At 65.9% G+C, this 13,810-nt stretch overlaps 1 protein-coding gene across 1 annotated transcript; it reads right to left on the bottom strand.

Moving 5' to 3' along the window:
- Window positions 1-1,365: 1,365 nt before the first annotated feature.
- Window positions 1,366-10,095, bottom strand: LOC144270123 (intestinal-type alkaline phosphatase-like). The gene is made up of 11 exons (XM_077826361.1): window positions 10,026-10,095; window positions 7,024-7,140; window positions 6,479-6,594; window positions 5,685-5,859; window positions 5,231-5,403; window positions 4,525-4,659; window positions 3,601-3,673; window positions 3,278-3,412; window positions 2,580-2,771; window positions 1,936-2,052; window positions 1,366-1,637 (listed from the first exon to the last, which is right to left on the bottom strand). The coding sequence occupies exons 1-11, from the start codon at window positions 10,093-10,095 to the stop codon at window positions 1,366-1,368; spliced, it is 1,575 nt and encodes a 524-aa protein (XP_077682487.1).
- Window positions 10,096-13,810: the final 3,715 nt, after the last annotated feature.

Here is a 13,810-nt window from a genome sequence, read left to right as displayed (position 1 = left end):
AGCTGGCTCCACCCCCTGCCACCTGCACTCCTGGGCACTGACTCAGCTGGGGGCCCCGTGGCAGTTCGGCGCCTCACCCCAGTGCAGTGCCGGACGGCAGCACCAGGAGGCGCCCTCGGGACATCAGGCAGGACGGCCACAGCCAGGAGGGGGAGCCGCGCCGCCCACGGGCTCGGGGCCTCTTGTACAGACCTCGCTGTATGTGTCGCTGCTCGGTATGGTCAATAAAGCCGGCGCTGTACGTGTGGGTGGCTCGGTGCAGGGCAGCCGGGGCGAGGGGGGAGCCACCCCAGTCTGCAGCTCCGGCTGCACACAGCCCCACTGCTGCGGTGGCTGGGGAGGGGGAAGTGTTCACACACCAGCCTTGGGTGTGTCCCCCCAACACACCCCCAGTGCCTTTGGGAGTATACCTCCCCGGAGTCACCCCCCTCCAGCAAAGAGCACCTGCTGGAACCTCTCCCCCAGTGCCCCCGGGAGTCCATTCACCCCCCCCACACACGGCCGTCTGGAGTCCACCCCCCCGCCCCACACGGCCGTCTGCAGTCTCTCGCCCACGCACACACAGAACACGCCCCCTGGAGCCCATCCCCCCACCACAGCACCCCCTGGAGTCCATCCGCCCCCCTACACAGTGCCCTTGGAGCTCATCCCCCCGACACACAGCACCCAAGGGAGTCCTTCCCCCGCCACCCAGCGCCCTCTAGAGTCCACCGCCCCCCCGCCACACAGCGCCCCCAGGAGTCCACCACACACACAGAGCGCCCCCTGGAGTCCATCCCTCCCCCACAGCGACCCTTAGAGTCCATCCCCCCGCCACAGAGCACCCCCTGGAGTCCACCGCCCCTATGACACACAGTGTGCCCCCTGGAGTCTATCTGCCCGTGGCCCCCCAGCACCCCTTGGAGCTTACAACCCCCTCACAGCACCCCTTGGAGTCCATTGCCCCCCACAGCGCCCCCTGGAGTCCCTCCCCCCTCCACACACACTGCACCCCCTGCAGTGCCCCCCCCCCGTTTCTTCCACTCAGAAAGCAGCAGGCCATTTGGTCACTGGAATCTCTTTGTTTAAAGCAGGCGGCAATCCCCCCTCCAAGGGCTGTGAGCCCCCCGACAGCTGGTGTCCAAGTGCTGAGGCCCCACAGCCCAGCCGGGTGGGGTCGGCTGCCCGCTCCCCCTGCCCCGGGGTTTGGTGCCACTCACACAGAAACTCCCCACCCCCACCCATGCAGGGAGCGGGCGGGCTGTCGCCCTCTTGTGGCTGCAGCCAGCGCTGCCGGCACAGGGGGCCGTGGGGTGCTGCGGGGGTCAGGCTGCGGGGGGCGCTACAGTCCCACGGGGGGTGGGCTCTCTCCTGGGCGGGGGGGGGCTAGTTGAGCAGTGGCAGGAGGAGGGAGCCCAGCAGGAGGCTGGTGCTGGCGAGGGCAGAGTTCCCCTGGCCGGAGCCCGGGCTGGGCTGCGGACACTCCTTGTAGGGCTCCAGGCAGGCGGCGTAGGCCATGACGTGGGCGATGTAGGTCTGCTCCTGCACCCCGTGGAAGAGGTGGGCCATGGGCCCCTTGGCCATGATGGCCACGTCCTCACCGCCATGCGTTTCCGAGACCAGGGGCACGGCTGCCTGCTGCCGGTACCCCTTCTCCTCTGGGGGATGGGCAAACAGAGCGTAAGGGCCCCACGAGCCACTGCCCCCCCCCTATTTCCTGCTCCCTGCGGGGGCGGGGGGGGTCGCTGATATCTGGGCAGAGCCCAGGCCCGCCCGTGCTGCACGGTCAGCGCCACCGGCTGGCAGCAGCACCGGGGTCATAGCTGGAAACAACAGCTCTGTGCTGGGCACAGGGGGTGAAGTCTGGCGGGAGGGACCCCTCCGCCCCCACACTCACCCCCCCCCTTCAGCTCTCCTGCCAGCATCCCCCTCCCATGCCACGGCGGGGCCCCTTACCGCTCTCGGAGCTGTTGACGTTGGGCCGGCTCATGGCATTGATCTGGTAGCCGGGCCCGTTCCCGTAGAGGATGGACGTGTACGACTTTATGTCCAAGGCCATTGTGGGAGCCAAGCCTGTGGGGACGGGCAGCCGAGCGAGGGATCAGGCCCAAGCCGGGGCGAACCGGAGCGGCGTTAAGCCCCCAGGCCCCAGAAGGTCCCCGGGACAGCACAGGATACCCGGGGTGTTGGGCAATACCCCGCAAAGGGCAGCGCAGCCAGCAGCGGGCTGGGCACAGGGGCAGCCACAGACCAGAGCGGGTGGATCTGCCACTCCACAGTCCTGCAGGTCTCTGGGCAGGGGCAACATGGGCCTCCGAGCTCCAAGGGGCCCCTAGGCCCAATCCTTGCTCTGCCAATGGCCTCCATGGGGCAGAGGCCTCAGCTGACCCGTAGCCCTCAGCCGCCCGGGTACCTGCCCTCAGCTGTGCCGTGAGCAGAGCTCGAACCCGTGGCCCACCGTGCAGAGAGCAGGAGCCTCCGGCCCTGCACCCCACAGCGGGGAGCAGGAGCCGCCTCGGCCCATCCAAGAGGCCAGGGACTTGTGGGCCCAAAGCCCCGGGGTCCTGGTGTTGAGACCCGCCCCCCCAGCCCCGTTGTACCGAAGATGGAGCTGCCTCGCAGCGTGTAGCCGCCGAAGCTGAAGACGTGCGAGTGGTCCGCCGTCACCACGGAGAGGGTCTCGGTTTCCTTCGTCAGCTCACCCGCCCTCTGGATGGCACGGTCGAACTCCACGGCTTCCGTCAGCGCCCGCTGGGCGATGCCGTCGTGGTGCCCGTGGTCAATCCTGCCTCGTGGAGAGAGACCGGGCAGGGGTTAGCCGCAGAGGGGAGCGTCTTGGGGGCCTCGAATGCAGGTGTCCCCCGCCCCCGCTGTACGATCACACTGGGGTGATTCGGCCTGTAAGAGGCACCTGTGGAGAGCAACCCCTAGGGGTGGGGATGGGCAGCCCCCAGCCCCCTCAGGCTGCAGCAAGACCTCTCCCTCCGCGCTACCCAAGCAGGCTTTGGCTCCTCAGTGTGACCAGAGCGCACGGTGATGGGCTGCGGGGGGCTCCCATGGCCTGGGGGGCCCAGGCAGGTGCCACAGTCACCCAGTGCTCCTGCCCCTCAACCCGGGACACCAGGTCCCCTCTGAGGAACATGGGCAGCTCCTGGCCACCCCTCCCACCTGCTCACCCTGCCACGAGCCCAGGCTGGGGAGCGCGGGGAACACCCAGCCCTGGGCCCCTGCACCCCCCGAGCACAGCCATCTGGGCTGGGACAGCTGCACCCCCTGGCCTGCCCCAAGCCCCACTTATCTTCCACAAAGAGGTAGAAGCCCCGGGGGTTCTTGCTGAGGATCTGGATGGCCACCTCCGTCATCTCGGTGAGGGACGGGTCCAGGGTCGAGTCCCGCAGGAGTTCGTACTTCATGTCGCCAGGCTCAAAGAGGCCTGAAGGGGGAACAGAGACGAGATGGGGGCGCGCGCTGGAAGGGGGAACCAGGCTGCCAATGGCCATGGGGCCTGGGAGGGACCAGGTGAAGGGGGAGCCAGACATGCCACCCTGAGCAGCCAGAGGAGGGGGCAGAGGCTGCCCTGGTGGGGTGGGGGGCAAAGGGGGAGAATTTGGGGCCCATTACCCATCAGGTGCATCACAGACCGGTCACTGGCAGCGCTGAGCAGGGCCGTCCTGTTCCACACGTACCTGGCGCCCTAAGGAACGAACCCAAGAGCTGGTCAATAGGTGCCTAGGCAGGGCTGTGTGTGCCACCATCCCAGCACATGCACATCACCAGCCTGGCCCTCCCCAGCCCTCCCGTCTGCACCCACCAGCCCTGCACCCAGGGGAGCCCTGCATTACCGGCCAGGCCCCTGCCCAGCGCTCCATCTGCACCCACCAGCCCTGCACTGGGGAAGCCCTGCCCAGACCTTACGCCTACACCCACCAGCCCTGCACCCACGGGAGCCCTGCATCACCAGCCTGGCCCCTGCCCAGCCCTCCCGTCTGCACCCACCAGCCCTGCACCCAGGGGAGCCCTGCATTACTGGCCAGGACCCTGCCCAGCGCTCCATCTGCACCCACCAGCCCTGCACTGGGGAAGCCCTGCCCAGACCTTACGCCTACACCCACCAGCCCTGCACCCACGGGAGCCCTGCATCACCAGCCTGGCCCCTGCCCAGCCCTCCCGTCTGCACCCACCAGCCCTGCACCCGGGGGAGCCCTGCATCACCAGCCAGGCCCCTGCCCAGCCCTTCCATCTGCACCCACCAGCCCTGCACTTGGGGGAGCCCTGCCCAGCCCTTACTCCTGCACCCACCAGCGCTGCACCCGGGGGAGCCCTGCATGCCCAGCCGGGCCCTGCCCAGACCTTCCACCTGCACCCACCATGCCCCGGGGGGCCCGCCTCCCCAGCCAGGTCCCAGCCTGCCCCTCCAGGAAGATGCGCACTGCTGCACCGATCTGAGCTGCTGCCCAATGTGGGGAGCGAACTGTGATGACCAACCCCAGCCTCACGAAGGCAACCCGCATTCTGGCTGAATGCCGGCCCCGACACACCAGTCACCTGCTTAGACTCCAGCCACCGGGCGATGAGGTCCTCGTTGTCTTTGCGGATCCCATTCTGGGCAACGTAGCTGGGGTACTCGGGGTCCGGGGTCCCCGCAGGGGTCATGTACTTCCGCCCGCCCCCCAGGATCACCTGGCCGGGAGATGGGCAGAGACAGCACGTTTCACCAGCCTCTCTAACCCCTGGGTGAGGGCTGAGCGGGCAAAGCCCCTCATCCTCTGCCCTGCCCCACACCAGCCAGAGTCCCCTCTGGGGTTCCCCACACGGCCTGACCGGTGTCTGGGGGCTGACGGCTGGGTGTAGCTGGGGGGAGGGAGCTCACAGACACCCTGCCCTTCCCTTGCCCAGGGGGGACGCCCATCTGTGGGGCTGAGGTAAGCTCAGGCCCCGTGGCCGGGCTGTTCCTTGGCCCTTTGCATGGAGAGTGGGCAGCGCAGAGAGAAGAAGCCGAGGGAGGAAGAAGCTGGCCGGGGACTCCCCCGTGGCCTGGCTGGGGCTCTCGGCCTGGCTGTCTCCTCTCCTCCATCCTGCCTGTGGCGGGCACATGGGGCAGAGGTGGGGAACCAGCCAGCCACATCTCCCCTCAGGAAACAGGCCCGGGTGGGCACACGCTGCATTGCTGGGGGGGGGGGGCATGCGGGGCTGGGGGCGGCTGTGTGGGGCAGCAGTTGCCCAGCGATGCCCATGGGACGCAGCCACTCACGGTGAGGTTGATGTTGTGGACAAGTTGCCAGGCGATGTCCCTGCAGTTCTCCTGCAGGGCAGCAGCGGACATGCTGGCATCGGCATACCAGTTCCTGTTCACCACGTGGGCGTAGTTCCCCGCGGGGGAGGCGTGCTGCACCCGTGTCGTGGTCACGATCCCCACCGACTTCCCTGCCAGAGAACGGCCGGACGCTGAGTGCCAACCCCCTGCCCCCTGTACCATCCCTGCAGACACGGCTGCACCCGGGAGGCCAGCCCCTGGAGATACCCAGCCCATCTGCCAGCCCTGTCGCAGGTGGGCTAACCCACTGCCTGGCACCGCAGCCAGGGCTCAAACCCAGACCCTCCCTGCTGCCACAGCTGGGGGACCCCGGCTGGTGCTGAGCTGGGAACAACTCCTGCTGTGTGTGCTGTGCCCGCTGGCTCCCTGCCCGCCGCACCCAGCCCCTTACCCGCTCGCTGGGCTCTCTGCAGCACGGATACGACCTCGTTGCCCCGTGTGGTGTTGCACTGGGAGTACCTGGCCGCGGCGCTCACCCCGATGGTCTGGTAGTTGGCCTTCACCCCGCACAGGTAGGCCGTGGCTGTGCCCGCACTGTCCGGCACCTGCCGGTCCACGTTGTAGGTCTGCGAAGCCCGTGGGAGAGCCGTCAGATGAGGGGCTCCAGGGGACGGGGAGGGGGCCTCCTGTCCCCACCCCCAGACCTGGGCTTAGTACTTCCCAGGGCACTTGGGGGGCCCACGGGCCATGTGGTACGGGAAAGTGCTCCCAGCCCACCTGGCTGTGGGGTCTCGGGTGGCCCAGCTGTGGGGTCTTGGCCCACCCGGCTGTGGGGGTCCCTCTTACCAATGCAGCCTGTCCCTTCCCTGCCCCAGCCTTGCAGGGAGACAATTGCCCCATGCGGGGCCCAGGAAATCAGCCTCCATCCTTCCGACTGGGAGTGGATTTGCGAATCCCCTCCCAACCTCTCCGCGGCCACCCCCCTCCCCGGCCCCAAGGATCTGCCACAGCCTTTCACCAGTGAGCGGGGCAAGGGGCCCTGGGCTGGGGGCGTTGCACCCTGCCCAGTCCCACCAAGCAGCAGGGGTCCTGGGGTCGCTCCCAGCAGGAGAGGCCCATGGCGCCCAAGCCAGAGCCGTGCATCACTCCCTGCTGGAGCGTCCATGCCTGAGACCCTGGCGGCACCAGGCGGGGGGTGGCAGCAGTTCCAGGGTGACAGGCAGCACCCGAGGGTGATGACGGCACCTTGGAGAGAGCCACGTAGGGGAAGGCGTCCATGGCGAGAGGCGTCTCGGGGCCCAGCTTCCCCTGCAGCTGCCCCTTGAGGATCCGGGTGGCGGTGACGGTCGGGACCCCCATTCCTGGGCGGGAAGAGAGACCGAGCCCATCAGAGCCGGGCACCACCACAGGCCTCCCATCCCCTTACGTGTAGCCTCCCAGTCCCCCCTGGGACGGTCCCAGCGCCACCCATGCCCCTGCACCCCGCCCGTGCAGTCACAGGACACTGCCCCCTCCCCCCCCCGTGAGCCATCAGTGTCGCACCAGAGCACCAAACCGTGACCCAGGCCCATCACCCCATGCGCCAGGGGAGCCCGGCTGGGGGGTTGCTTCGATCTGTGAGCCAGCGCCCCTGGGCCAGGGTGAGGGGCGGCTGGGTTCCCACACCCCAGCGAGGAGGGGAGGAGCTCAGAGGTGCCCCTCTAGCCAAGCCCTCCCCTGTTCTTCCTCCCCCCCGGGCAGGGCAGCTGGTGGGGATGGCGGGGGTGGGGAGGGTTGTTGCTTCGACTCACCGTCCCCGAGAAAGAGGATCAGGTTCTTGGCCTGATAATTCATGGGCTGGAGTTTGAGGGTCGCTTTGATGGCCTCAGCTGCCTGCTGGTTCCAGAACGCGGGGTTCTCCTCCTCCGCTTTGGGGAGACACAGTGGGGAGGGTCAGAGACAGGGCAGGGGGGTAAGTCCGGGGGGCAGCCAGCTTTACCCACCACTCGTGGCTGTCAGGAATGGCCCACCCCACAAGGGGGCCCTTACACCAGGGCACATGCCGAGCTGGGCACAGCCACGCAACAGCTGCAAACCAGCACGGGAGCCAGGCGTGGCAACTCCTAGGCGGAGCCAGGGCCTGGGGGGCACCTCCCTGCAGGACGCAGCAGCAGCCCCCACTCTCCCACAGGGTGGGGGGCCCTGGAGCACAGCGTTTCCACAGGGCAGGGGCCAGCCAGGCTGCTGGGCTTGAGCTGCCCTGGGCTCGCCGGGCTCACAGCCAGACGAGGACGCTGAACCCTTAGGTGTTGAGCCAGCCACGACAGCTCCTGAGCATGACGGTGCCACCCCAACTCAGCAGCGCTCACAGTGCTGGGGGCGCCTCACCACGACCCGTTGTGGTACCCGGGACCCATGGTGCCCTGGGGAGGCCCCCGCCCTCTGGCTGGGCGGGACACTGGGATGATTTGCTGCCGGCAATGGCAGGTTTTGCGCAATTGACATTTTGCACAGGGAAAACAAATCTCGATTTTTCCCGACGTTTCCGATGGTCTCCCACGGATTGTTCGGGCCGGGTCGGTTCGGCCCAGCTGAGATGCTCTGTGTTAATTTCCAGGCGGTTCAATGGAACGTCAATTGCATTGCCCTGGCATGTCGCTTTCCGGGAGTCCCAGCCCCCAATTCGCTCCCCTGGGCTGGGGGCCCGGGAGGACTACGTCTCCCACAAGGCAAGGCAGAGTCCCGCTGATGGAGCCGCATGGTGCATCATGGGGGTTGTCGTCTGCCCAGGGCACCTGGCCCGTAGAGTGAATTGGGGCCTCAAGCGTCCCACCTTCAGCTCCCAGAAGGCAATGCGCCATGCCAGTGCCATTCGGTGTCGATCTGGCTCCAAACGAAGCTGGGCTTGGAGCCGCATTTTGCAGAATTTCCTTGGACAATGCTGGGATTTTAACTTTTTGCCCCCAATTTGGCACCAAACCAAATGCCGGGCTGTGGGAATCTGACCAGGCCAGCTTGGGCTTAGCTCGGTCCAGCCCTTGGCAAATGGTTCAGGGGATGGGGGGCTGAGGGGGCCTCCCTCTCAGCACATCTCATCCTTTAGAGCTGGGAGTTTGTTCAAGGTCCCCAGCTAAGGAGCTGGGAGGAGGGTTTCCAGGAACTGGGAGGTCTGTCTGGGGTGCATGGCCAGGGAGGGAGCTGGCGGGTAGGTGGGGGAAGGACCCAGCAGCTGGAAGCGGGGGCCTGGCTGCGCTGCTGCGTCCCAAAGCCTGGCTCCCAGAGCCAGTTGGACCCCTCACACCGGGGAGAAGGGGGAGGTTGGTAGTATGTTTATGCCTATGGGTGCCTCAGTTTCCCTCTGTGTTTGCAGTGCTGTGTGCTGCTAGTGAAGGGTTAAACAGCTGTTCCAGGGCCGGGGTGTATGTGTGTGTGCACCATGATGCTGGCTGGGGTGCATGAAGGGGGCATTAAAGACCGGCTGAAACTGACCCATCTCGATGGAGGCGAAGTCGAGAGGAGCCCCACTGGCCAGGACATTCACACCTAGCAGTCACTACTTGGAAGGGACCTCAGGAGGTCATCTAGTCCAACCCCTTACTCAAAGCAGGACCAATCCCCAATTTTTGCCCCAGTTCCCTAAATGGCCCCCTCAAGGATTGAACTCACAACTTTGGATTTAGCAGGCCAATGCTCAAACCACTGAGCTATCCCTTCCCTACAAAATACAAGAACATAGAATCATCATAGAATATCAGGGTTGGAAGGGACCTCAGGAGGTCATCTAGTCCAAACCCCTGCTCAAAGTAGGACCAATCCCCAATTTTTGCCCCAGATCCCTAAACGGCCCCCTCAAGGATTGAACTCACAACCCTGGGTTTAAAGTCACAACTACCGGAAAGCCGAGCCAAGGGGAAGGTGGCAGGCATCTGGGTTGCGAGCTGGCCTTTGCACTCCCAACTCCACCCTGGGACTAAGGGCAATGCGCTGGAGCCAGCGAGCGCCCAGACAGCCTCGACTGCAGTATGGCTCAAGGACGTACTGGCCTGGCGTTGCCCTGCCTGGACGCCCTCTAAGCCTCGCCTCTCTGTGCCAGCCTGAGGGCTCTCAGCGGCTGGGTGCCCGGGGACTGGTACACGACTACCTCGGTTTGACAAGGCTGCCGGTGTTGCTGCGGGCACAAGTCGTGGGGCCCCCAGTCCTGCCCCTGTGGAACTGGGGGTCCTTGGGGTCCAGCTCACTGAAGGGGACGCTCCCATGGGACTGGTCAGACCCAGTCAATCCGTGACACGGCTCCTCCCCTGTGGGCAGAATCCCAGTGCCCAGCAGAGCGGGATGGAGGAGGGCGCCCCCAGGACGTGAATCCATCCCCCCTTCACCCCCGGCCCCGACAGCCCACTTAACCCTTTGTGAGCTGTGTGATGACAAACACCGCTGAGACGCACTCAGCCAGCAGCAAACGCCCTCGCCCATGTCCCCGGCAGCGCGGAACTGGGGAGTCCCTGCGTCTTCCCGCAGTCCCAGCCCATGCGCTGGCAGCCAGAGCCCCCCGAGGGGCCTGGATCAGGCGGGGGTTTGACTCACTACGGGCCTTGGAGCGATGAGTTAGTGCCCCCAGCTCAGTGCCCACCCCGGGATCCCGGACCAGCTGTGGCGCGCTGTGCCAGTCGATCCTTCCCCTGAACAGCCTGGCCGAGCCCAGCGCCACGTCAGCCGGGTACCTCGCACCACTCCCAGTGCTGGGCCTCAGGCCGGAGACACCCACGCCCCAGCGTGTGGGGGGAAATCGCCCCTGGGGGAAGGGAGGCTAGTTTACCTGGGATGGTGGCACCGGCAAAGGTCAGCCAGGCCCCGAGGCAGAGCAAGATGGGCGCAGGGAGCCACATGGCAAGGACGAGCAGGAGGGGAGCAGCGGGGAAGCCGAGCGGTGCCCGTGACAGGCTGTGCCCAGGACTGCGGTATAAGCCCCGTTCTCCAGGGGACTTTGGACCCAGACTTGCTCCCTAACCCCATTAGCACACGTGGGCACAGCCCCTGGAGGGACTTTGCAGCCTGCAGGCATGAGGCCCTGCCAGAGGGGCACGCCCGCATGGCACAGCCCTGCTGGAGGGCAGTGATTAGAGATCACGGGCTCAGCACCGGCCCAGCCTCCCCGCCGGGGGGGAGAGCTGCAAGGCACAGCTGCAGTGGAGCTGGGGGTTCAAGGCCAGGCATCCCCCAGCCTGTGCCCAGGCTGGGTGCTGGCATCAAGGCAGCGCCAAGATTGGCATCACTTTGCATAATTGCTAATGAGGAGGGAGGAGGGGGAGCAGGATTTGCTGGGGGAGGAGAAAGGGAAATGGGGGGGTATGTGTGCCTTATCACTCTTTTGTCTCCAGATAATCCTATCAGCCATGAGGAACCAAATTAACTGGCTGACAGCAGGGTGTGGCCAGGGCATGGGTCCATAGCCAAGATCATCACTTCCCTGCCAGCGTTACCAGCAGGGCCTGCCCCCCGGTCCTTGGACCCCACTCTGCTCCTTAGTGGACGTGCAGCGAGTCCTGCCCCAGCCCTGCCTTGCCTGCATTCCTGCACCCGCCCTGCCCGCGTCCCTGCACCCAGCCGACCCTGTCTGCACCCGCCGGACCCAAAAACCCCACCCCTACCCTTCCCTGCCCACACCCACTCTACCCAAACCCCCTGCCCTGCCTTGCCTGCACCCACCCGCCCCAAACCCCTGCCCCCACTGCCCTGCCCACACCCACCCTATCCAAACACCAACCCTGCCCTGCCTTGCCTGCACCCACCTTGTCCAGGTCCCCGCCCTCCTGTGCCCCCCACTCTTGCGCCCACCCTGCCTGCCACCTCATGCCAGCCCCGCTCACATCCCCACACCCGCCCTGCCCGCACCCACCCTAGCTGCATCCTCACTTCAGCCCCGCTCAGATCCCCACGCCCCTGCTGTCCTGCGCCCCTATGCCTGCCCCTCCCTTCTGCACCCCCACCCCTGTGCCCACCATGCCCGCATCCTCACCCCCATTCCTACACCCACCCTGCCCCTGCCCCCACACCCATAGGCATGACTGTTGCAGGGGTTTGGGCCCAGAGCAGCTGTTAGCCGCTGACCGTTGATTTCGGCCAAGAGGTTCATATTCCCCTGGCACCTGGTTTTGGAAGTTGGGGTGGGAGGGGTTGCGGATGAAGAAGGCACCCCCGACCCTTCCTGCACCTCTAATTGCCCCCCCTCCCTGCAGACCTAGTGGGGGCAGCTCCAGTGGGGGCCACCCCCCAGACTTGCAGGAGTGGGGGCGACTCACTCCGGGGGGGGGGAGCTCAGCAGCTCAGAGACGCCCCCTCCCCTGCTGAGAGTAATGTGCTTTGAGGGCGGGGAAGGGAGCAGCCCTGCGCTGGGCCTCCCCCCCCCGCAGGAATAATTCTACACTTCAAGCAGGTTTCAGAGTAGCAGCCGTGTTAGTCTGTATTCGCAAAAAGAAAAGGAGAACTTCTGGCACCTTAGAGATTAACCAATTTATTTGAGCATGAGCTTTCGTGAGCTACAGCTCACTTCATCGGATGCATGCCGCCTCTGAAGCCCAGGGGGGCGGGCGGGGGGCAACCTCTGGCACTCACAGGCTGCAGAGCTGGTGGGCTGCCCGCCCCAGGAGGCGGGAGGAATGGCCAGACATCACAGGGGCCAGGGACTCTGGCTGGCAGATGGGTGCCCATGGACGGTGTATTGTGTCACGGGTGTCCACAGAGCCGGGGTAGCAGGGGGCTGCGGGTCAGGAGTGAGGGGCACCTCCGGCGTGTGGGGACCCAGCTGAGGAATAGCAGGCAGGCTGGGGGTGAGCGTTGCTGAAGGTGGAGGGTCGGAGGCACCTGCCCACCCCAGCGCTGAGCTGGGACTCACCGAACTCATCCAGGCAGACTAGCAGAGGAAACCGCAAACGCCCCGAGCCCCTGGTCTGGGATCTCAACCGGCCCCCGTAGCCCGCACTCAGGGCAGCTGCTCCCTTGCTGGGTCAGACCCCCGCCACCCCGCCCCCCATGGAGGGGCCTTGTCGCTTACCCACAGGGAGCCCTCCTCCACGGCACGTACCCCGGCAATCTGGCTTTGCTGAGACACAGCCCTGGCACCGCCGGGCAAGGTGAAAGCAGGGCTGGGCTCCAGGCTGGTGCAGACACAGGTCGGCCGGGCGGGGGCGAGGCAGCGATCCCTGACCCGCAGCCCTGGGTGGGCAGAAGCCTCTAGCTCAGAGACCGCTCGAGTAGCAATGCTGGGCCGTCACCGGGGTCCTGGTTTCATCTGGGGGCGAGGGTCCCGCCGCCCGGCCACAAAGCGCAGCGTGGCCGCTTTACGCTGCGTCCACACGGGTCCCGCGCTCCGAGCGCGGCTGCAGCCTGAGCCCCGGCTGGGCAGGGAGCCAGGAGCCAGCCACACAGCGGTGGCATTGACCACACAATCGGCAAGATGGAGAGGTGGCCCCCCGCTCCCCGCCATGGCCCCTTTCCCAAGCAAACAAAGGCAAAAGCTTCGCTCGCCCTGAGGTCCGAGCTGCACATTAATGGGTCGTGCCCAGGGCGTTTGGGGAGGGGTCATGACTGGGCCATGGGGGTAGGGGTGGGGAGGCTGTAACGGCCGGAGGGGATTCCAGCCAAGTAACGCCCGCCTCCACCCAGGGCTGCCAACTTTCTAATCCCTGAAAAGCAAACACCCCAGCCCAGCCTTGTCCTCAGAGGCTTGCCCCCTGCCCCATCTGTGTCCCCCCCCATCGCTTGATTTCCCACCCCCCAGGATTCACCTCCCAGCCCTGCAGAGCTGGGCTGGGAGGAGGTGATGCAGAGCCTGCCAGCCTGCCCAATTGGGGCACGGCAGGGGTCAATCCCTGGAGCGAGAGGCCGTGGTGAGGAAATCAGGGCACAGCAGGGTGACGGGGGGCAGACAGGTTACCTCGTTCCCGGCCAATGGGAGCTGTGGAGCTGGTGCTCGGGGCGGCGCCTGCAGGTGGGGGCAGTGCGCGGAGCCCCTCTGGCTGCCCCTCTGACTAGGAGCTGGAGAGACATGCTGCTGCTTCCCAGGAACTGTGCAGACAGAGCCCTGACATCCCCGCTGTTGCCAACTGGACTTTCAGCTACCCAGTCAGCCATGCTGACCGGATGCTGCCAGTTTCCCTTTTCGACTGGATGTTCTAGTTGAAAACTGGACACCTAGCATCTCTACGCCCGGTGCTGGTAGCAGACCCTCAGCTGTTGGGCCGTGGGGGAGCTGGTGCCAGGAGTGTTGGGGTACCACACAGCCAGGATGCTGTGAGCCTTGCTGTGCCTGTGTGACAAAGCGGGACTCTTCTTAATGTTTCCTCTGAATAGTGTGGGGGGTGCCTCAGTTTCCCCTAGGCTGTTCTTAAGTATCTAGGTGGTGGGGTAAGGGTGTATGATCATTGCAGAGCCCTACAGGGCAGGTGTGTGCAGGGGTCTGGACACAGAGAATGGCTGACACCTTGTTTCCTGGCAACGGATGGCCTGGGCCCTTCCCCCCTGCAAGGTGAGAGTTAAAGGGTTGGAGAACAAAGGAATCAGGTGCCCTCCTGGCCCCGGAAAGGGACAAAGCCCAGAGGAGAA

Source organism: Eretmochelys imbricata, chromosome 9 (assembly GCF_965152235.1).
Source record: "Eretmochelys imbricata isolate rEreImb1 chromosome 9, rEreImb1.hap1, whole genome shotgun sequence".
NCBI lineage: Eukaryota > Metazoa > Chordata > Testudines > Cheloniidae > Eretmochelys > Eretmochelys imbricata.
This window is presented reverse-complemented; position numbering and strand designations above follow the sequence as displayed.

What these genes read in the sequence shown, in the direction of transcription:
- LOC144270123 (XM_077826361.1), bottom strand. Translation starts at nt 10,095, where the DNA reads ATGTGGCTCCCTGCGCCCATCTTGCTCTGCCTCGGGGCCTGGCTGACC. An exon ending in GCAGAGAGCCCAGCGAGCGG is followed by an intron (nt 5,404 to 5,684) that starts GTAAGGGGCTGG and finishes GTTCTCTGGCAG; the next exon opens with GGAAGTCGGTGGGGATCGTG. An exon ending in GCGAGGCAGCTCCATCTTCG is followed by an intron (nt 2,053 to 2,579) that starts GTACAACGGGGC and finishes CCGTCCCCACAG; the next exon opens with GCTTGGCTCCCACAATGGCC.